This window comes from Hylobates moloch, unplaced genomic scaffold (assembly GCF_009828535.3).
Source record: "Hylobates moloch isolate HMO894 unplaced genomic scaffold, HMol_V3 SCAFFOLD_17, whole genome shotgun sequence".
Lineage (NCBI taxonomy): Eukaryota > Metazoa > Chordata > Mammalia > Primates > Hylobatidae > Hylobates > Hylobates moloch.
In genome coordinates, this window is record NW_026652292.1 from 7029432 (window position 1) to 7052494 (window position 23063).

Below are 23063 nucleotides of genomic sequence, written 5' to 3' on the forward strand. Positions count from 1 at the left end.
AACGGGCTACTGTCTTTCCAACGAGGCCTTGAAGATCCTGGCCAGCGTTGCCAAGGAAGCCCCAGGTCTGCATGGACTGGCTGCACAGAAACCACATTGTGAACTCACGGGTTTAGCAGTCCTCAAGGAGCCTGAAGACATCCTGGCTTCCTCCCTAAAGGATCCCAGGGAACAGTAGAAAAGCCGTTTTGTGGGTATGTGCCAAACAGGCATCATTTCTCTCAAGCCCCGTGTTATGTGATGCCTGAAGTTGACCAGCAAGCTGAGAAGCATGCCCAGTTCACTGCTGGTGGCGGTATAAAGTGATATAACTCTTCTAAGTGGTAATTTCAAAGCACAAGACAGACACACTTTTTATCCTGTAATACTAATTTTGAAAATTAATTTTAACAGTGAAAAGGTTTACCAAAAACGTGTTTGTGCATGTGTTTATATAACATCAACAAAAAGAAAGCAAAAGAAAGAAAACAACCTAAAAATTTGAAAATGCAAATTTTAAAATACATTTTATTGTAACACACGATAAGGTTATCCTTAACCACCATATAAGACATTGTAAAAAAATTAATGACATATAAATGCATATTCATAATAAATTATTCATTGAAAAGTATTGTTTTAAAAAATACAAAACAGTATGATTCTAATTTTTTAAAATAATACTACCAATAATAAGTAGCAAGAAAAAGGCTGGAAACACATACATAAATAATGAATAGTGGCTAAAGTGGATGTTGGGGATTATCAGAGACCCTTATTTTTATCCTTTCGTATATTTCCCAATTTTTAACATCTGGTGTATTGTTTCTGTAGCGGGAAAACACAGTCCTTTTAAAATACCCAAATTAGCCATAAAGATCTTTGCCATGTAAGTTGTTTGTACCACAGCAGGCACTCGGTATGCATTACATCATTTCATCCAAAAATGACCCTAGTGAAGTAGATATTATTGGGATTCTCATTTTGCAGGTAAAGAAGCTAAGACCCAGAGACTTCAGTGTTAATAAATTACTCCCGATAACGGTGGCTGTTACCTTACTGTAAAATGCAAGTTGGTTTCAATGACTATGTCAAAACTGGTAAACATCACTAGCAATCAGGTTACCAGTAAGTACACTCCAATAGAAGTCGGTTCAGTATCCTACTGCCAGAACCGCTGACCATCTGGAGCCTTCCCTCGTCGGCTAAACCATGGAGACAGGACAGGCTCCCAGCCTGGCATCCTGCAGTGTTGTCTCCCACACATCCCTGGATGGCTATTTGCAGGTTCCCAACCTACCTTTTTATGCCAGATCACCTCTTGCACAGTCTCCAAGCATTCTAGAAAGCCATTTAACAGAACTGGACTAAAAGTATGCTTCCCATTAACATACATATTTTAGTAGTTGTTCTGAAATGTGAAAATAAAAATTTTAAAGCCTAAGAATGAATTTTGAAATGTGAAACCTTAGCATATTTTATAGGTGTTGACACCTAGTTCAAAGGTTCCAACTGTGAAAACCTTTAAAATTTTACCCCAGGTCCCCACACACCAGATAATCCACATATACCCATTGATACATACACACCCTCTTATAAGTGGTTCCTTATTCTGCTGTCTCATTCGATTAAGCTGAACTGGTTGATAACTTTCATTATAACAGTGGTTTTCAGGCATAATTTTAGAAACAGAGCTGTTTCAAAAACCAAAACTTACAAAGGACTTTAGTTTATAGTAATAATAGCAGAATTTACAAGCTTCTCCTGGACTAGGCTGTTCTGAACTCTTTTGTTACTTAATCTTCGTGAGAATTCTCCAAGATGGGTGTTATCATCATCTTTACTTCGAGTGACTCATGGAAGACACAGGATTGCCTTGTTAAGAACAGCTGCTTTGGGGAATCCGATGGGACAGGATCACTGAATAAGAGCCTTGCCCCCACCAGTTCCTGGGGCAATTTCCCGGGTTTGAAGGAGCAGTTTTAAAATACTCAAGACTATTGATTAAATGGCTACTAGGTTATAAATAAGGGCTTCTCAAACTCTTTGTGAAGACCCTGTTTTCATTTTGCTTTGTTTTGTGTTTTTAATTTCTAATCTATGACAGACTAATGCTTTTGAAAAATGTAATGGTGAATTACCAGCAAAATGAACTAAAAAGGAAGCCATATGAAATGCAAGCTCATATTTCATTATATTCAACAGAAACAAGCTTACTCTGCCAAGTTTCTATTCACATTCTGTACCTGTCTTGCAGAACTCACTGCTGTACTTTGAGTGGTCTTGTTCTAAACAACATGGAGCATTAATGTACCTTGTATCAGAGTCCTCAGACCTGCCCTGAAGTAGATACTTAGTAACTTCTCTAAGGCGACAAGGGCAGAACTCTCATAGAAATAGTCACTTTTCAAAGGGCATGCTACACCCCTCTTCCCTCTGAGATACTGCCTGTCCACCAGTTCACAGCTCTGTTGATTCTGTCATTTTACTACATTAACCCACATCATCTCTTCTTTTCCTTTTCCTGTTCTCTGTTGTGGGAAGGCATGAGAGGCAGAAGGGTGGAGACCCGGCATCAGACAATTGCAGCTAAGAAGCTGTGCTTACAATACTCTGTATTCCTTAAAATGCTGCCACCTGAAATGAAGGGTGCCCTTCACAGTCCCACGCAAAGGAAGACTTTAACTCCCTGAAGAGTGACCTAGTGGGTGTGTAATCCAGTGTGAGGTGTTGGTCTTCCTTTTGAAGCCACAGCGCCAGGTCGAAGTCCTTACTGATGGGATTTCTACTCATTCATGCTTGAGTGGAGGCACTCAAGGGACTTTGCCCCTTACAAAGAGAAAGCCTGCCATATGATCACTGCAAGCTCCTACTTCCAACTTTTCTTTCTTCCGCAAGAACAGGACTGTTGAGCTAATATCAGTAGCCTTCCACATAGCTTAATGTAGATGGCTTTAGCTGGGGAAATCAAAGGAAGATATCTGACGGTGCCTGCAGTGGTCAATGGTGAGGAAATGGCTCACCTGGAGCAGGCCTGCCTTCAGCTTGCTCTGCCCTAAAATGGAAGATACCAGCTCGCTGGCTCCCACTTGCTTCTTCCACTTGCTTCTGGTGCCTGTCAAACTCCCTGGGGATTCATGACTCACCCTGGGCAAGGCTTTTAATTTAAGTCCTTCTGTTTTAAATAGGCCCTCTGACACACAACTTCTCTTTTAATAAAATGTCTGAGCTTCCTTATGCTTTTAACAGAGTTATCTGTAATGATTTATATTCTCTTAATGAATTAAAGAATTGAAAGGCCAAAAAAGATTCTATAGACTTAACTTACATTTAAGGAATGTATAGGAGGCCACAATGTTTTCGTGTTCAATAAATAAATAACATTGGCTTATAATGATGTGTCTTCCATATAAGTCTTTTTTTACTATTTATTTCTAAAAAGTGGCAATATACATGCTTCTTTTTATTTATCATGCCAGGTTGGGTCGGAAAGCTTTGGACGATTTTTTTTTTTTTTTCTGAATTTAACGTATCCAGGCATTTACCACTGGATCAAAGATAAGAAACAAGCCTCTGTTTTCACAGCCAGCTTATATGTTGACCAAATGAGATTGGCAGTGGCCCCTGATTGTAATTGTTTCAGCATTTCTCAGAAGAGATCCTAAGTATTTGTCCGGTGTCCTTCCCTGTTTCAGTACTTTATCTACAGCTGCATTCTGGGACTGATATCCTGTTCCGTGTTCCTGCGGGTTAACTACGAGCTGAAGATGTTGATCATGATGGTGGCCTTGGTGGGCTACAACACCATTCTACTCCACACTCACGCCCACGTCCTGGGCGACTACAGCCAGGTCTTATTCGAGAGGTGAGCCACTGCTTCTTCCTTCTCTTACTTTAGTTCTTTCCCAGCCTGTGGATAGCATGAGTGTGTCTTGAGTAAATGCAAGTTAGCGATGTCATTGTCATTGATAAATCATTCTGAGAGAATTTCTTTGAAGTGATGCCTCAGAAAGATAATATGTGTTTTTGTTATAGATTACATCTGATTATGTATTCCCAAACACACATAGAAGATGTGAAGTGGTTTGGAGAGAAGAGCTGTGTTATAACTGTACTATGTTGATAAAAGTAATCTAAGGTTGTCCACCTCGGCACTATTGACATTTTGGACTAAATAATTCTCTGTTGCGGGCGCTGTCCTTTGCGTGGTACGTAGGGCGTTTAGTGACATCCCTGGCCTTTACCCACTGAATGCCAGTTACAGTCTCTTCTGCCCCAAGTCATGACAACTGAAAATGTCCCTAGAAATTGCCAAATGTCCTCAGGAAGGCAAAATGGCCCTCAGTTCAAAGCAAAATATTGAAAAAATAAGTAGCTGTATTCACAAGTTACAGTGTTATATTTCTCACTAGAGATTTTCTAAAATACCGTTATGGGGAAGGGGAACTTTCAGTCCTGAAAATTCTTTGTCTGTGGAGAAATTGACTTCCAAGAAAATATATGGTTGCTTTAGGTCTTTCAACTGTAAGCCTAGATGCAGCAAGAATGATTCTCCCAGGTGCACTCACTCAGGTTTATAACAGGTTTCCTGTTACCGAGTTACTTCCATAAGCTTATAATGAATATTTGTTTGAAAAAAATTGTTTTAATCATTATGATACTCTCCACATCACATCTCAAAAACAAAACAACACTTTGTAACAAGTGTTAGGTTTATTTCTGAACCCACCAGATGTCAAAGTATTTTCTAGGAGTGCTTTGCACTGTCCTCCATCTTATTTCTATATTTATTTTAAAGTAATACAAATGCCTTAAATATTTGCATTGATTTATTACTCCAGAAAGTTGTTTTGTGTTGACAGTACATGAACACCTATTTCTCCACTGGAGACCCGGTGTTAGGAACGGCAGTCATCGCACTGTGTAGACATTTCTTACCAATAAGAACCTTTGCAGACGGTGCAACCCATTCTTTTCACCTAATTTAATTTTCATTATCCTCCACACAATGAAACTTTACTAATCTGTACTCAAGCTTAAGGCAGTGGAGTTGCAAAAATGCATAATTATATTTATGATTCCTTAGCCAAAATGAGAATGGAAGTTAATTTGCCAATAAATTCTCAAAATTGCCAACTAAACATGCTTTACTGTTGCTCTATGATATCCAGAAAGCCTGTGTTGTATTCCTAAATAAAGGTAGCATTATTGATTTTCACATGCAGCTGATAACGCTACTACGTTTCCCTTTATTAAATTTAAAGCACCTGAATATGTTACACATCCGACGCAAAAGAAGAAATCAGATTAGCAAGTTTCTGGTGTGGAGAGAATTGCTTCTGGGGACCTCAGTGAGGCGCCTGAGGAGACACACAATCTCTGAGTGCAACCCTAGCAGCAGGAGACTATCAGGTTGAAGAAAAGGAGTTTTGCCTTTAGATCACATTCACTGTGTTAAAGGTCTTTTGTGTTTGCGCTCGGTTTGTCTTTGCAATGACCTTGAAGCTAGGGAGACTGACTTGAGAAGCCTCAGCAACTTGCCTTCACTTCCATTAGTAAAGCCAGCATCCTCCTCCGGGGCACGCACCTGTCTCTCACTTCCTAATTAAAAAAAAAAATTTTGTGGATACATAATAGGTATACATATTTATGGGGTACATGAGATGTTTTCATACATCTTGCAATGTGAAATAATCGCATCATGGAGAATAAGATATCCATCCCCTCAAGCATTTATCCTTTGTGTTACAAAATAATCCAGTTACACTTTTTACTTATTTATTTATTTGAGGCAGAATTTTGCTCTGTCGCTCAGGCTGGAGTGCAGTGGCACAATCTGGGTTCACTGCAACCTCTGCCTCCTGGGTTCAAGTGATTTTCCTGCCTCAGCCTCTCTAGCAGGTGGGATTACAGGTACCTGCCACCATGCCCAGCTACTATATATATATGTATATATATATATTTAGTAGAGACGGGGTTTCATCATGTTGGCCAGGCTCGTCTCAAACTCCTGGCCTCAAGTAATCCACCCACCTCAGCCTCCCAAAATGTTGGGATTACAGGCGTGAGCCACAGCGCCTGGCCTCTTTTAGTTTTGATTGTTTGTTTGTTTGAGATGGAGTCTCACTCTGTTGCCCAGGCTGGAGTGCAATGGCGTGATCTCTGCTCAATGCAACCCCCATCTCCCAGGTTCAAGCAATTCTCCTGCTTCAGCCTCCTGAGTAGCTGGGATTACAGGCACCCACTACCATGCCTGGCTGATTTTTTTTTTTTTTTTTTTTTTTTTTTGAGACGGAGTCTCGCTCTGTCGCCCAGGCTGGAGTGCAGTGGCGCAATCTCGGCTCACTGCAAGCTCCGCCTCCCGGGTTCACGCCATTCTCCTGCCTCAGCCTCTCCGAGTAGCTGGGACTACAGGCGCCCGCCACCACGCCCGGCTAATTTTTTGTATTTTTAGTAGAGACGGGGTTTCACCGTGGTCTCGATCTCCTGACCTCGTGATCCACCCGCCTCGGCCTCCCAAAGTGCTGGGATTACAAGCGTGAGCCACCGCGCCCGGCCGCCTGGCTGATTTTTGTATTTTTAGTAGAGATGAGGTTTCACCATGTTGGCCAGGCTACTCTTGATCTCCTGACCTCAGGTAATCCACCTGCCTTGGCCTCCCAAAGTGCTGGGATTACAGGCATGAGCCACTGCACCCAGCCTTAGTTATTTTTAAATGTACAATTAAGTTATTATTGATTATAGTTGCCTTGTTGTGCTATGAAATAGTAGGTCTTACTCATTATTTTTTCCTACTTCCTAATTTTCATCAGAAGTTCTGGCACTTCTTGAATTGATCCCTGAATGGGCTACACAATATTATCAGAAGCATCTTCAATGGAAAGATGAGTCTTACTGATGCAATAGTAGAAAAGCATAATACCTCAAAATCAATGAATATTCTATGACGTCCACTTAAAACTAACCCCACATGGGAGACCCTTAAGAGTGGGAATTTAGAAGCCCCCCAATTTCTCCAGCCTCATTGCCTGTTTTACGTAACCTTGTGACTCGTGCTAGAGGTAAAACCAATCAATGTCAGTGTTTTCTTTCTCTTTTCTGAGATCCAAGAGCTTTTCTCCATCAAATAATTGACATCAGTTTTCTCATCCTTTGCCTTGCTTATTGATGCTGACACACACTTCCCAATATGAAAGTGAGATCCTAAAAAAAAAAAAAAGCTGTGTAGCATGGTGCCTTGAGAGTGAACATCACTTAATCCAAAGCCATTGGTGCCCCTGAGGGCGGGCGCTGGCTCACAAGACGGCCAGGCAGCACTGCCTTTTCTGATTGAGCCCGTCTGTGCCATTGAAGTCATGGCATTTTGTTCCATCCCTTTGGTGACCTGTCTCTGGGCACCACATTCTGGCCTCATTCTTACTCCTTGCCTTCTCTCTTCTGCTCTGGTCTTCTTTCTGGGACCTTTGCTTGGCTGTGGCAGGTCAGTGTCCTTCCTGTCCACCCAGGCCCCTAGAGCTGCTCCTCATTGACCTTGAGTGCTCCGACGACACTGTGATGGTTAATGTCAGTTGTCAACTTGATTGGATTGAAGGATGCCTAGATAGCTGGTAAAGCATTATTTCTGGGTGTGTCTGTGAGGGTGTTGCCAGAGGAGACTGACATTTGAGTCGGTGGACTGGGAGAGGAAGACCCACCCTCAGTGTGATGGGCACCACCCAATCGGCGGCCAGCGCAGCCAGAACAAAGCAGGTGAAAGAAGGTGGGATAAGCTAGCTTGCTGGCTCTTATGGTTTTCATCTTTCTCCTGTTCTGGATGCTTCGTGCCCTTGAACATCAAACTCCAGGTTCTTTGGCCTTTGGACTCTGGGACTTGTACAGTAGTATCTCCAGGGTTCTTAGTACAAAAGGCTGCACTGTTGGTTTCCCTGGTTTTGAGTCTTTGGGACTTGGACTGAGCCACTCCCAGCATCTCTCTTTCCCTGCTTTGCAGATGGCCTGTCATGGGGCTTCACCTTGTGATCTGGTGAGCCAATTCTCGGTAATAAACTCCCTTCTATATATACATACATCCTATTGGTTCCAGCCCTCTGGAAAACCCCGACTAATACATAGACCTCCCTCAAGCTTCTGGCTTTCACCCCCCGGTGTGCCTGAGGACCAAGCAGCTCCTCTGTCCTGTTTCACTCCAGAAAGGTGGAAGGTACCCATCCTGGATGAAGGGGACATGGTCTCTGTTGCCTGTTAACCCCTTTTCTGTGATATACACATATGGGCTGAGGACTTTAACACACTCTTCTGAATCATGCAGAAAAGAAGGTCTGAACCAAATACCATGGCTTATGGACAGTGCCTGCAACTGTGCCTGGCATCTAGTACTCAACAAACATCTGTTGAATGAATGAACAAAACCACGTCTTGCTCTCAAACAACCGGAAGAGGCTGACACCAGCTTCCTGAAATCTCTCGCCTCACCTGCTTCCCTGAAGACAGAGCGTATCCCCAGATCACTGAGGATGTGTCTTTTAATATCCACATCAGGTTCTGTTTATATCTTTATATTTCAAAGGAAAGTTCAGGGAGGGCATCTCTGTTTAAAGGCAGTGCCAGCCATCTTCCTCTATACTTTGTCCTGCAAGTGACTTCATCGTGGCTCCTGTGGCGAGGCCTTTTCAGAACCAGCTTGGCATTGCTCATGGGCAAGCCAACAAGATGTTACAAGCCAATGGAGTTGGCAGGGGAAAAAGGAGAGGTATGCACTAGAAAAACTTCGTATCGATGAATAGTTAAGAAAATGGTATTTAAGACATTCTTACACATTCAAGAGTGTGAAAAGTAGACTTTTCAGGAGGAAAAAAAGACCACTCAGAGAGAGTGTGCCATTGAAAATCCATTAGGAAGGAGGCCAGGAGTGTCCCGGTGTTTAACGTGACCTGCTGGGGCGTGATTCGGATAAGTCGTCTCCTGCTGAAGGTAGCTCGGGAGTTTCTCAGATGTTTCCTATTCTTTGGTGTTCACAGCAGTCCTCCATATTGTCTGTGAATTGATCAATAATGGTTGTGGTTCCTACATATGACACTGTCTCCCAAAGCCCTTAGCCAGAGCTATTGAGACACCAACTGCTCTTCAAGGTGATGGTGATATTAATAACAACTGATGTTGCTGGAAGCTGTTTCTGTCTCGAAGACACGTATCCTTCCCATGACAAAGGCTTGCTACTGTGTCTGCAAGAAGTTGTCAGATTTTTCCTGAGTTTTTTTTCTTGCAGAACTGAAAAGTCTCAAGGGATGGGTGTTATTTCACTTGGACCAAGCCATTATGCCACTCACCTGGGGGCTAGAAATGTACCTTTAATTCTAGAGACACATGGGACATGGAGAGCTTGAACAGAGCAGCTAACAAGAATCCCTAAAGACCAATTAGTTCTATGCTGGAACTTTAGCCCAGTAAAATAAGTACTTTCTGGAAAGCACATAAATACGGTGTTTAAGCAGCAGTGATAGACAGTGCTTAGCCTCATCCAGAAGCTCTAGATTGCAACTGGCTGAAATGTCTGCAAAAGTTTACCTTCCCAGCCTTAGCAACAGCTTCCTATCAGGAAGAGCACTGGAGATGCTCAGACTTGCACCTGTCATTCAGATGCATAAACTAAGCACCTTCCTTGTGGTATTTGTCTGCTTTCCCTGATTTTCCCGTGTCTCATGGAAATCCAAATGGCTGGAATTTGGGATATTGCAATGTATTTTGACAATGTCCTAACGAGGGATTGATTGAAGATGAACTGAAAGAAAGTCTTGAGGAAGAACAAGAAAACCCATCCCGCACAGGAAAGGTCAGGAAGAGCTGCAGGCCTCACCCTGGGGCAGATGGTCTGTGGATATTCCCAAGAACCTGAAATTGTTTTCATGTCTTTTCTTTAAATGAAGAATGTATTTCAAATTTGCATTCCAAGTCATAATATAGTCAAGTTAATAATGAGAATATTTTCGATTCCTTTCAGATTTACCACCTCAGCTTTCCCCACTCTGCCTGTTTCCTGCACCCTATGCCATTTCAGAAAGCGAGGAGCACAGCATGCTTTTCTGTGCCTGATACCCACTATCAGGGCAGCAGGGAGGGAAGCAATCCCAGCCGCCTAACTTTAACAACAAAGCAAGTCATCCCAGGGCTATGCAGGGTCTAACAAGCTTCTTTTCCTTCTATAAAGAGCAACCATTAGTGAACTACTTCTCTATCTGACCTAAAACAGAAAATATCCTGTGGTTTGGACTCATCTGCAGGAAGAAACTCGATATTTAGGCTCTTTTGTTTTGTTCTGTTTGATTTTAGAATGCGGGGAGGGATTCACAGGGCCTGTGGCATGGACTCCATAAAATGTGCAATGCTTCTAATCATCAGTTCTTCCATGTGATGCTAAAGGCATGCCCAGCCCAACCACATCAGATCGTGCTGAGGTAGCAGTGGCTTCTGACTTAAAATCACTCCTCTTCACAAAAGGAAACCACAACTGCATTAATCAGGACACATGATTGTCTCCACAGCAAAGGGCCAGCGCTCCCAGTCCAACCCCCACATACACACACTTTTGTCATCTCTTCTGACCTGCCACTGCCTCCGGAGCTCTTTTCTAAGCAGGAGCCTATTCCTTAATTTGTGGTTCTGCTGCAGCACTGGCATGTCTGGCTTGGCATTTGTGAACACAACTCTGAAAAAGCGGGAGCCTTTGAGCCATCTGTCCCTGGAGGATGTTGGGCCATCTTTGCTGCAAGTTCACATGGCATTCTGGTGCATCTGTGTCCAAGCTAGATAGGAGAGAATGCCCAGAAGCCCCTTAGGGAAGACGAGCAATTTCCAAGCCAACACAGTCATTTGTCCACTCATTTATTCATTTTCACAACACACTTGTATTGAATGCCCTTGATATGGAGTGTGGGAACCCTGGCTGAGCTGTTGACCCCATACTGTGCCAGCCAGCCATGGGCCAGGAGGAAGGTACTGCCTCAGTGACTCAAGTTTGGGAGAAGAGTCCAAAGAGGAAATCCACAGGATCTGCCATGAACACAGCAGGAGAGGGCGCCATGAAAGTAGACCGTGTGTGTCTCAGCAATTCCCTGCTGCTTCTCGAGTCAGAGCTGGATGCAGATTTTCTGACAAGGCATGGGAATGACTTATTTTGCCTTATGCATCTTAACCTCAGATTAGGTTTCTGGGGTGTTTTGTCTTGCTTTACGCAGGACAATGTTGTCTTCTGGCTCTGTGATTGAGGTCCCAATCCCTTACTGAGTGAGGCTCAGTGAGCAGACTTGTCTTTACTGCATTATCAATTCGGACAAGACATTTGCTTTCTGCATCATTTGACATTGATGATTCCTGAGGATTTGGGGGTCACTTGTGGACAAAGCCAGGCATTTTCTAATGTAATGGTGTAACCAGAGGCAGGAAAGAAAGACAGAAGATAGATTAGCTGAAGACCATGAGGATATTGTGTGGGTAAAGGGGAAGGAAGTCATTGTCTCCTTGTTAGCCTGGTGTTTATGAGTCGTGGCCCTCAGTGATCAGCGAACCGATTTTTTTATTTATCCCAATTAGTGACCTGAGAAGATATGATTTTACCTCAGCTAACCACTGTTAACAACACAACAGAAATTAGACTCCTTTGGGTACTTTTCATTTTTAAAATATTCACCCACAGAAATGTAAAGTTTTTGAAGGTGGGATAATATTTGTGTCTATGTGCCTGGACTGCTTTCCCTCCTGAGAATCATGAAAATGTCCTTTTTACTCCATCTGAAGTGTTTGCCTTCAGGTTAGAGGCTGGTTCACTAAGCAATTCCTCCATCTCCCTCACCAGTACATTGGGGTGTGGTGTTTTTTTGGACTCCTGAAACTTGATGAGCAAAATGATTACTCCATTAACAACCTCAGGCGGAGGGCCAACTGCAGACGCCTGTGTGGCACGTGAGCATCTGAGTCCCCAGTGTCTGATTTTTAGATATGAAAGGAAGTGTGTTCCATCACATTTTGGCTACCATTGTCGTTGTGTTGGAAATCATAGAGTTAGAAACTTTCTCAGTTATATTAGCTGTATCTTCTCTACTTCATAACTCAATGATGGCGCCACCCTAACACACGAGAGTCCAAAGTAGATTTCATCCTTATAAACGAGAGAGAGAGAAAGAGAGAGGGAAAGAGAGAGGGAGGAGAGAGAGCTCATACCCAACTAGCTGTGCAGCTCATATTTCTGTAAACAGCTGACCTGATTGGTGGGCTGAATTGTATCCCCCAAAATAAGATATAAACGTCAGTCCCCAGTGTCTCAGAATATGACCTTATTTGGAAATAGAATCATTGCAAGTGGAATTAGTAAAGATGAGGTCTTGCTGAAGGAGGGTGGTCCCTAATCCAGTATAAGTGATGCCCTCCTAAGAAGATGGCCAGGTGAAGAGACAGACACACAGGAATGCCACGTGATGATGAAGGCAGGGATTGGAGTCATGTGGTGGCAAGCTAAGAAAAGCCAATGATGGCCAGCAAACCACCTGAAGTGAGACCAAGGCAAGGAAGCATTCCCTAAGGGTTTCAGAAGGACATGGCCCTGAGAACATCCTGCTGTCAGACTTCTAGCCCCCACAACTCTGAGATGATACATTTCTGTTATTTTAAGTCACCTAGTTTATGCTACCTCATTATAGCAACTCTAGGAAACTAATTCAGAGATCAACACAACTGACTACTCTGCCAGAAAGATGTCTTTGGATTTTACTATACTTCTCCCCATCTCCCACCATGCTCCGTGCCCCTCCTTCTCCCCACCTTTCCCATGGATACACAAAGAGTGAGGTGATCTAGGAACCAATCTACAGTGGAGAAATAAGTCACTGAAACCATAGGGGCCTTAACAGCATCCATCCACAAGTGGCCCACACAAGAGAGAAGTGCTTCAGTAGGAGTTGGCAGTTCTCTTTTGCTAACGGAATGAAAGAAGTCTTCAGAAATCCAAGTGAAATCCAGAAAAGCCAGATGGAGTCCCTAGTAGTTGTCAGAGAACTTCAGAAGAGAAAAAGGCAGCCGTGTATTGGTATGCCAGTTGGCACTGTGGGCTGCTGGTGCCTCGTGATTCCTGAGATCCATTTAGGTCTGCACTTTCAAATCCACTCCCCAGTCCTGCAGGGAGAGCCTCTGCTGGTCTAGCTTCCTCCCAGCTCCCCCTCCACCCACTGCTATTCCTCAGGAAGACTCAAGATCTGGGAGATGGGTGAGCAGGGTATTTCTACCCCATAAACCAAGATTCAAATGCATTCATATGAGGACTCCCCAGACAGGATTTCTTCCAATAGATTGCTTGTGTGAATTTTCTGTGTGATTAACTGAAAACCCAGCCAGGTCTTGAATTGCCTAAGAGGGCCCTACCTACGTCTCTGTCAGTGAGAGGGACCTAAGCTGGCTCTGTATGTTTGCGGCATTTGGTCCTTTAGTTAGAAATGCAAAGGGGACTTGCGTTCTGATTTGTTGCACTAACGAAGCTCCTATAAATCCTGGCCTGAGATTTACTCTTAGTTTAGGAATTATGGGGGTGGTAGGTGGAAGAAGGGGATGTCTTAGATGCTTTCTCTGGCCCCTTGGAATTGTAAAGTAATGTGATGTTCACAAAGCAGCATGCAAATTAAAAACTCAGCCTACACTAGCTTCTTAGGATGTTAGCTGTGTGGTACCACTCTCACTATTCAATATAGCATGAGCGTGGTCAATATAGGGTAAAAATAGTTTAAAATTCATGAAAGTCAGAGTCAGATTGGTTTTAAACATCTGCACCCATCGGTCACTTCAGCTGTGCTGTTGGACACCGCATTCATAGGCTCAGAAAGGAGCAACTTCATCTTATAAAATCAAAGCCAGGAAGCAGGAAGGTGGCACTGCTCCCCAGCTTCATTCTCAGAGTGAAACGGTGACCTCCTTAAGTTTCACGAGCTCAGATTCCTCCAGCCGCCGCGGGTTTGGTGGGGAGGAAAGAGCTGTTAATGCAAGCACAAGCTTATTGGAGAGTTCTCTGCGGCTCTAAGCCCATAAGCCACTGGGACCAGGCAATTCTGCTTCCTCATTCCTGTAGGAATCCACCTTTTCTTTGCACTTGAGTCTTTCATTCTGTTAATAAAATTCTCCAGTCTGTGTTTCCTTATCTTTTGCTCTAGTTTCTTAGCCCCACCCCACTCCCCTTCCTTATCATTCTGTAATTAATGTTAAAAATCACAAGTACCATTTGGAAAGAGTTTCCTATGTGTCAGGCTCTGTGCCAGGGATATAAATATTTAATGTAGTGGCTAAAACAGCCTGCAGGGTAGGGGTCAGTACCCACCTTTGACTGATGGGGAAAGTGATGTTTGAAGGGGTTTATGCAAGGTCGTATAGCTCAGGATTCAAACCCAGGCTCTCTTGCTTTAAAGCCCACCTGGGCTTTTTAGGACTACACCAAAGCCAGCCTCTTCTTATCTCATTGTCCTTGAACCCCCCACAGAGAAGCCGGAAAAATAAAAAAAGCAAGGACAACATACAAGCAGAAAGTGATGACCTGCTGTTTGTAGTTGATCAAATGCCATTGATGCTGCTTATGTGACATGGTGTCCATGCATCATCCACTTTTATTTTTCGGGTCTTAGTTACAGTCCTATGTGGGAAATGTTCGCATGTCAGCATTTGAAGGATGTGTGGGTGCTCACTGCCTGGAATGTGATAGTGAGGATTGGGGGAGCCCACCCAGTGTAGTGACATCTTGGCAGGGATGAATGACTGATATCATTTATTATCAACTTGAACCTGAGGTCACTCAGGCAGTGTACCCAGAATTTTCATCTCTGTTATGCCTTTGTGATACAAAATCATATGAAAGAGTGAATAAGACTGGATGACTGCTTGAAAGTTATGTGAAACTGTGTAATTCAGCTTGCAGAAATGAAGTTCCCTACTTCATGTTTATACCTCACGTGATTACTCATTTCAAGCATACTGTCTCTTTCCGAGAGTAATGATGAAAACATTGAAGAAACCATAGATCCAATTACCCATATTGATCCCAGAAGTATAAAGAAAATATTAATATTCTTGCATGTCTTCTTTTCATATTTGGTATAGCTTGATATAAAGTAGGAAGTCTGCATGATTTTACTGTGGTCTCAAAATAGGGATTTTTGTTTTGTTTTAATGCAAGCTGGGTTTGGAAGGAGATTTGAAATGTGTGTTTGGCTGGTATATGATGTAGACAGGCACTAGAGAATCTGACATTTGTTGATATTCAAATTCTAAGTCCTGTGTGCATGTTGTTTTGTTGCGTTGTTGTCTCTTTGTCTGTCTGTTTTTTTAATAGACCAGGCATTTGGAAAGACCTGAAGACCATGGGCTCTGTGTCTCTCTCTATATTCTTCATCACACTGCTTGTTCTGGGTAGACAGGTAAGAAGTCTCTTTATATATATGTATGTATACTTTCTCTAAAGTGCTGTATTAATAGTGCTTTGCTGCGCATTGTAGTTAACCTTCTTCTTGGAAGCAAATGTCTAAGAATCAGAATCATCTTATCGCTGAAGACAAAACTAGTTAGTACCAGGTGTGGATGCTTCGATATAGACAAAAGGAAAAATATCTTTCTTTTTTTCCACAAAAGGCAAATGTTATGAATGGCCAAAATTTTAATCAGTTAATTTCCTGTTAAATATCAAAATAAATTTTGTAGGTTTTGTAAGCCTACAAAAGTGTTCCTTCAATAACTGACACTATTTGAAAAAAATAAAATCTCCCCTTGACTAGGGCTTTCGTTTGCATTTCAGAATATGTATCACACTTGTTTGAACTGGGCCTGAATACCTTTGCTATCATTTGCAATCATTCCTAGAAATATGATCCCCTGTTAAAAAGTTTTATTTTGCAATGCAAATGAAACTGGTCTTCCTTCTTTGGTCCCTCCAACCCTTCTGGTCTCCAATAGAGGCTGTGGGTGCAAGATTTTTAAAGACAATTATTCTTCCTCTGCCTTCAACAAAGACAATTGCCCAAAAACTACAAGACTCATCTGAAGCCAAGAACCTCTGCCTCATCCACAGTGTGTTTTAAGTTCTATGAAGGGTGGTGTGAAACAAACAAAAAGCAGTGATTTATGTATTTGGAAAGAACCCATGAAGAAGCAATGCCAATTCAATTAAATCTGTCCAGTATCTAAGAGGTACACTATATACTTATGAGTTTGGGTCTGGCTTCCAGTAGGCTTCCAGTTCTCCCCACCTGAAAGCTGTTAGTAATTGCATAGACAGTTGGACCGAGTCTGGATCTGCCTGTCAGGCCAGCAGTCTGGGACAACTGTCCTCCTCTAGCTTCCCAAGCAATGTGAGCTGCATCCTCCCTAGGAGCCCATGGTGCAGCCTTCATCCATCTCCCTAGCACTGAGCTGTCCTGTCCTGCTGCAAAGCTGTTTGAGGTCCCTTCTTCCCACCCCACCACACCTCTTGCATTTTCTCTGTTCTGCATTCTTTGGCTTGCAGTTTTGACAACCTGCACCATATCCGGTTCTTTTTCCCTGGTTTCTCCTGCAACCCATTTTTCTTTTCTCATGACTGGCCATCTTTCTGCTCTCACTCATATGGCAGGCATGCTCTCCCTTGAGTACCTTATAATTTAGATGTGACAGAATTGTGGTTCCTTGAATAATATTACCTAGGTGATAATTTCTCAGGAAACAATGCAGCCATCCCCTGTGTGGGATCACCTGTTTCTCCATTTCGTACTGGGAATGCTTTTTCCTGCTAGAATCATCACTCAGATTCCTTCACAGCAGCAAATTTTAAGAACCTAGTATCAAATTAAATTCTCCCAACTTTGTTATTGGTCATTGAGATGATACACATTCAGTACCACTACATAATTATGGTTAAGTCCAATGGCTGACAGATAATCCGTTACCCTCCAGTTAAGATAAATAATCAAAAGTGTTCAATATTATGATTGAGTGCTAATTTTACACAATTGGGTTGATACCAGTATCATAGGGAGTCATTCCATTTTTGTCTTTAATGTAGCAAAAAGTAATATTTACATCTAGAGGCCTATAAAAATAATTACTCCCTCAAAAGGGTTTACCATTCTTCATAACCATTCTTTAACACCAGCTATAAATCACCAGATCTATATAAGACACCATGGGAAATACCAAGGTGAGCCAGGAGGCTGACCTACAATCCAAAATCATTGAGTGAATGATTTACTAAGGCCCCAAGTCTTCTGGGTAAGAACTCTGAAGTCTGTGATACAGTGCTTTAGTACTCCCTTCCCCGAAAGGAGGGGAGGCATATCACAAAACACCCCATATTGGAAATAAGATTTTTCAAGTGCCATAAGTAAAGCATTCATGGCCTCAGTTATTGTATTTCCTGATTGGTTTATTCAGTGATAGTATATGCAGTTTGCAACCTATTTTCATTGTTATTTGTCCTGCTCCATGACCATCTTTTTTGAAATGATGGAGATATGTTTGCTTTCTGAGCAAATCAGTATACTAAATATTACTTTAGGTATCTAAGTAGCCTTGACGAAAACATAACATGTCTCTCGTGCAACAGGTACAGTGCTACTTGCTGTACTAAATCTAGTTTATGATAGATGTGTTAGCCAACTCAGGTGTCTCTTTTGAAAAAGAAAGAAGCTTGGTGTCTCACCAGAGCTTAAACAGCAGCACATTAAGGTGGGATACATTTCTACTATAAAACCAGCGGACAGTCTACATGACCTCAAAATGAAGCTGTTGTTTTGTAGGAGAGCTTAGAACCCAAGAATCTACAGGGTCACCAACTGCCCTGTACTCCAGCCCAGTGACTGGTTCTTCTGTCCATGTAGAAAGATGTGAAGCCCTCCAGTTCCTCCGGTTGTTTTCAGAATCAGAAAAAGCCCAGAACTGCCCTCGAGGCTGTGCTAGATGTGAGCCCCAGCAGGGAGGGTCATGGGGTCCCAGGCATGTCCTGGAGGATTCTCCTAGGCTCTTCCTTCTGTCTCACTCATTGTTGATAGAGCCAGTGAAAAGCAAATTCTGTGTCTCTTCATGGGATCTGGGCCCCTGAAAACCTGTAGAGTACCCCAGGCAGAATACGAGAGGTGGGTGGCAATCCGAGGAATGGGAGGCTCTCGAAGCTGAAGAAGCCTCCATGTCTCTCCCTGTTCCTCCCCTGCACACAGAATCCTCTGTCTCCTCCACAGCAGTGCCCTCCCCGAGTAACCCAGGCAGGGGCTTCATCCTGGCCTCTGCTAGATGCCTGCGCATGGCCTCCCACCATGTCTCTGAGTCAAATCCCCCCCTCCTTTCTCTTGTAAGGACACCTGTCTTGAGGTTTAGGGCCGACCCTAGATTCAGGATGATATTATCCTGAGATCTGTAACTGAATCACATTCATAAAGACATTATTTCCAAATCAGGTCACATTCGCAAATAACAAGGGTTAGGACTTGGAACTATCTTTTGGAGGATTATTATTCAATGCATTCCATTTGATTGGGGATTTTTTTAAGTCTTTTTTGAGGGAGCCCTTCATACAGGCTGCTAATGTGCCAGCTAGTTACACGTAAGACAGAGGATTCTAAACAGATTGCATTGCTTGGGAAGGTGATAGATGATTGATAGATGGATAGATAAATAGAAAGGTAGGTAGGTAGGTAGAGAGAGAGAGAGAGAGAGAGAGAGATAGATAGATTTGGCAAAATGTTATTTCGCTTCAGTGCAGCTGGTTCCAAAATACTGTGATTTTTTTTAGTAGGAGACTTACAAAATGCTTACCTGTTATGCAATAACAATGGCTCTGAAAACCTGAGCAACATCCTAGCATGGCGCACAGAAACCTTTCATGCTCGCTTGGGTTAGATTGCTGCCTTAACTGCTCCCTCGGAGGTAGTTTCATCTCATGCTTCACTTTTGTCTAATTTGAAGTGCGCACCTGTGTCTTCTCAATGCCCCCACCAGTGGTTGCATTTGTCATTTTAGTTTGAAGCCAGACACAACACTGATTTATTTTTTTAAATATCCATTCTTCAAGTGAGAAGGCTTTTCTAGTCAATGTAGAGCATAATTTCTATTAGTCCATGGTGTGGAAAATCTGGCATGAACGTGAAACTTTAAATATAAACAAACTTTTATTTTTGGGGTTTTGTTTTTGTTTTTTGAGACAGAGTCTCATTCTGTTTCCCAGACTGGAGTGCAGTGGTTCATTCTCGGCTCACTGCAACCTCCACCTTCTGGGTTCAAGTGATTCTCCTGCCTCAGCTTCCTGAGTAACTGAGATTACAGGTGCGCACAACCAGGCCTGGCTAATTTTTGTATTTTTAGTAGAGACAGGATTTTGCCAGGTGGGCCAGACTGATCTCAAACTCCTGACCTCAAGTGACCCACCCACCTTGGCCTCCCAAAGTGCTGGGATTACAGGCATGAGCCACCATGTCTGGCTAAATATAAACAAACTTTTAAAATATCTTTTCTGCAGTTTTTTGAAAATGCCTTCCTGCATGAGAGAAACATAAATGCCACACCAGAGGAGGAGGAGTTTTCCTAATGTATGACAGATAATTTGAATCAAACATAACTAATAAATGATCATTGTTCTTTCAAATTTCAAAATGTGGATTTTAAATTTTTTTAATTCCCATTTGTGCATGAGAGGCCATCTGTGTGCATGTGTGTGTGTTTTGTTTTACTTTGTACTGTCACTGGTAGAATTAATCAACTCAACAAAGCAAACCGAAAACTTGCAGTTAGCTCTTCTTCGCATTTATTTGTCAATAAGTGACTATCTGTGTGAAATACACACTCTCCACTAAGCCCTTCTATTACAGGAGGATCCATTCAAGACTATTTCATTATATTAAATTACTTACATCATAGGAGGCACAAAATGATGCCAAGACCCAAAAGACTCTTTGTCAGTAATTGGGCCTCTCCATTCCTACAACGTTAGTAATAACTTACTTTTAAAATACATTATATTTTAATACATTATAAAGGATGAACACAGGTTTTTACTAGCAGGCACTATCTTAATTAATATCAAAATGAACTTTTCTCTAAATGTAATGAATTGCATTCTGTCAGAACAGCACAATCCCAAGTGGAAAAAAAATCCATATTTTGCAATGATTACTTAATTATACAGTTTGTGTTAGGGAAAAACTAATTTACAAATGCTAAAGGTAAACTGCCATAAACGAACAATACAGTTTTTATTCAAATCATCAAAAAATGCACTCTCTCTACAGAGGCATTCTTCATTTTTCATTTATTCATCATTTATATTCTACAATGCCTCTTTTCAAAAAATAATTGGAGCCATCTTTTAGTAGCATAACTTCACAGGAAGCTTTAATGGCACTTTGAATTTAAACCTCCATATAGCTGATTTCCCTGTTTCTGAGGCTGGTTCTTGTTTTTTGCAAATCCATGTCAGAGGTTGACTGAAGGACATTTCAGGGACACGGAGGGCTTTGTAGGGAGGGTGGAAGTTCTGTTTGGGGGTTCTTTTTTCGGTTTCATTTTGTTCTTTTTGTTTTCTCTTTAAAACCTCCACTCTCTGGCAGGACAAGATGCCTATTGTTTCTTTACCTCTGTGTCCTCTTGTAACAGAATGAATATTACTGTAGGTTAGACTTCTTATGGAAGAACAAGTTCAAAAAAGAGCGGGAGGAGATAGAGACCATGGAGAACCTGAACCGCGTGCTGCTGGAGAACGTGCTTCCCGCGCACGTGGCTGAGCACTTCCTGGCCAGGAGCCTGAAGAATGAGGTCAGACCAGCGGGGGCTGGTGGCTGGGGGATGGGGCTGGATGCTGTGATGACCTGGGTGAGGGCTGAAAGCTTCTTCAGTGACATAAAGGCTGCAGTACTTCGCACATCTGAGTGTTCAAAATGGCCAAGATTGGTTTGAATTGTTCAGTTTTCAAGAAGATATTGATTGGTTATAGAGATATCAGTTGAGAAGAGTGGGTTAGAATGACCTCTAAAAGTCTGAGTTTGGAGGTCAGACTTTATTATTAGAGATTTTTTTCCCCAATCATGTAAAGTTCCGAATGTCCATTATGAGGCACTAGGATCCCAAATATGCCTCCAAAGAAGCCACTGCTCTCTCCCCACTGTGGAAGGAGGCCTGCCTTACCAGCACCCAATGGAGGCTCAAACCAAGAGGCAACATTAAACCATGCCTCCCACACGCCCACTGTTTCCCCGCACTCAGCTTCCCTGAGAGCCTTCCAAGGCTCTTAGAATTTCAAAGATATCAGATACACAGTGAGTGTGACAGGATTTAGGAGTTATCTACACAAGAGCAGACCAAAGACTTGAGTCCATCCATTAGAATCGATGGAAACGGGAATTTCATGGAGTGTTTATCCAAATGGATTAGCAAAGACTACAATGTCAGTTAAATATTGAAATGGTTTTTGAAGGGAGATGTCCTGAGATGTCTTTAATCTTGCTGAAGTGCAAGAGAAAGCAGATGTGTCTACATTTAGACTTAACGTAAGAAACATGTATCTGAGCATCCACAGGACGAAAAGCCCGGTGCTCAGTTGTGTGCTGTTTCCCAGATGTCTGAGATGTGTCAGCCAAGAAGTGTCTGCGACAGGTCTCAATCAAGTTAGAGGTTTATTTTCCAAGGTTGAGGATGGTGCCCAGGAAAAAGAAACACCAGTTACACTAGGATTCCTGGCCTGTGCTTTTCCCAAAGAGAGTTTTGAGAACTTCAATACTGAAACGGGAAAGAGTAGACAGTAGGGGAAGGAGGAAAAGGAATAAAAAGAGAAATGGGGTAGACGGGAGGTGGTTACATTCTTGTGAGGCTTGATTAGTGCTCATCGAAACCACATTTTCCATGTGAAAAGAGAGGAGTCAGGAGAAGCCCATTATGCCTTCCTCTGCTTCAGCCGAGGGATAATTTCTGGTCTTGTCTTTGTCCAGTGTCTGTGAAGATCAGCTATTAATTTCCATTGCCAGGATGAGAGTCAACAGAACTCTGTTTTCTGGTCAGTTTTTTTTGGGGGGGTGTCTATTCTGAAAGATTTCAGGGCCCACAAGGAATTTTTTCCTGAGCAGTTGTGAGGGAGGCCACCTAGGGTGCTCTGTGGCCCTTCTATGTTGCAGCCATCCATGTGGGAACAAAAAGCAGGCAGTTTCTTGCATGACTCAGTTCCCAGGCTTAACTTTTAGTGAGTTTGGGGTCTTGAGATTCTTTTTTCAGAGGTGTAACCCCTGTTCTTAGGACATTTTCACTGGGGCGTGGGAGTGCATGCGTGAAAGAGGCGGGGGTCACCTGTAGATGGATGAACTCCTTAATGGATAAGCTCAACCCAGATGATACCAGAACACAAAGCAACCTGCAGTGAGAAGCCTTGGAACAGTATTTTTCTGTAGCAGAATTGAAGTTGGCATTAAGAATAAGGTGCCAGGTGGCAGATGAGGTGCTAGACATCACCACTGTCATCTCCCTGGAAATGTTCAGGGCGCAGTGGGCCTTCCAGGGCTATACAACAAGCCTCGTGGCCCGCTGGCTTTCCTGTTCCTTCTCCTCGTGTTGACTACATTTGGTGGGTTCTTCAGCACCTGATTTTCCTATTGATCACAGGTAATAAAATCACAATATCTATTAAAGGGCCTCTGTTCTCGTTAACGGGAGTCTCCAGCCCATTTTTAAATTCAGCAAGGTCCCCATGTTTCCTCTGCCCTGTAGCCAGGCTGGTGGTGGCCCAGGATACAGAGATGAATGGGATTAGAGGTGGCCTCATCCTCCCTGGGCACCTCCTGAGGATAGGATCCTGTTATCTCCAAGGACACTGGGGTGTAAATATGGTACTCCAGAAAGGCTGCCACCTTGAGGAAGTGGCTTCTGAATCTGGAAATAAAGTGCTAGAAACTAGCTAGGAGAAGGGGACCAGGCGGGGAGAGGAACAGGGAGAGAACATTTCAGGCTCCAAGGGGCTACTTTTCCACAGGTGCCAGGAAAGTGCCTAATTCAAGACCTGAGAAGAGCCCACTGGAGCAGGCAGGAAGAGAGCAAAGGGAGATGAGGAAGGGAGCTGAGGC

The 23063-nt window shown here is 42.8% G+C and overlaps 1 protein-coding gene across 1 annotated transcript in view; it reads left to right on the plus strand.

Annotated features, from left to right (window-relative positions):
• Positions 1-23063, plus strand: part of ADCY2 (adenylate cyclase 2) — a 432640-nt gene that overhangs the window by 377149 nt on the left and 32428 nt on the right. Inside the window, 3 exon segments of the mRNA XM_058430099.1 lie at positions 3675-3844; positions 15335-15419; positions 20614-20772. Of these exon segments, the coding sequence (XP_058286082.1) occupies positions 3675-3844; positions 15335-15419; positions 20614-20772 (414 nt within the window).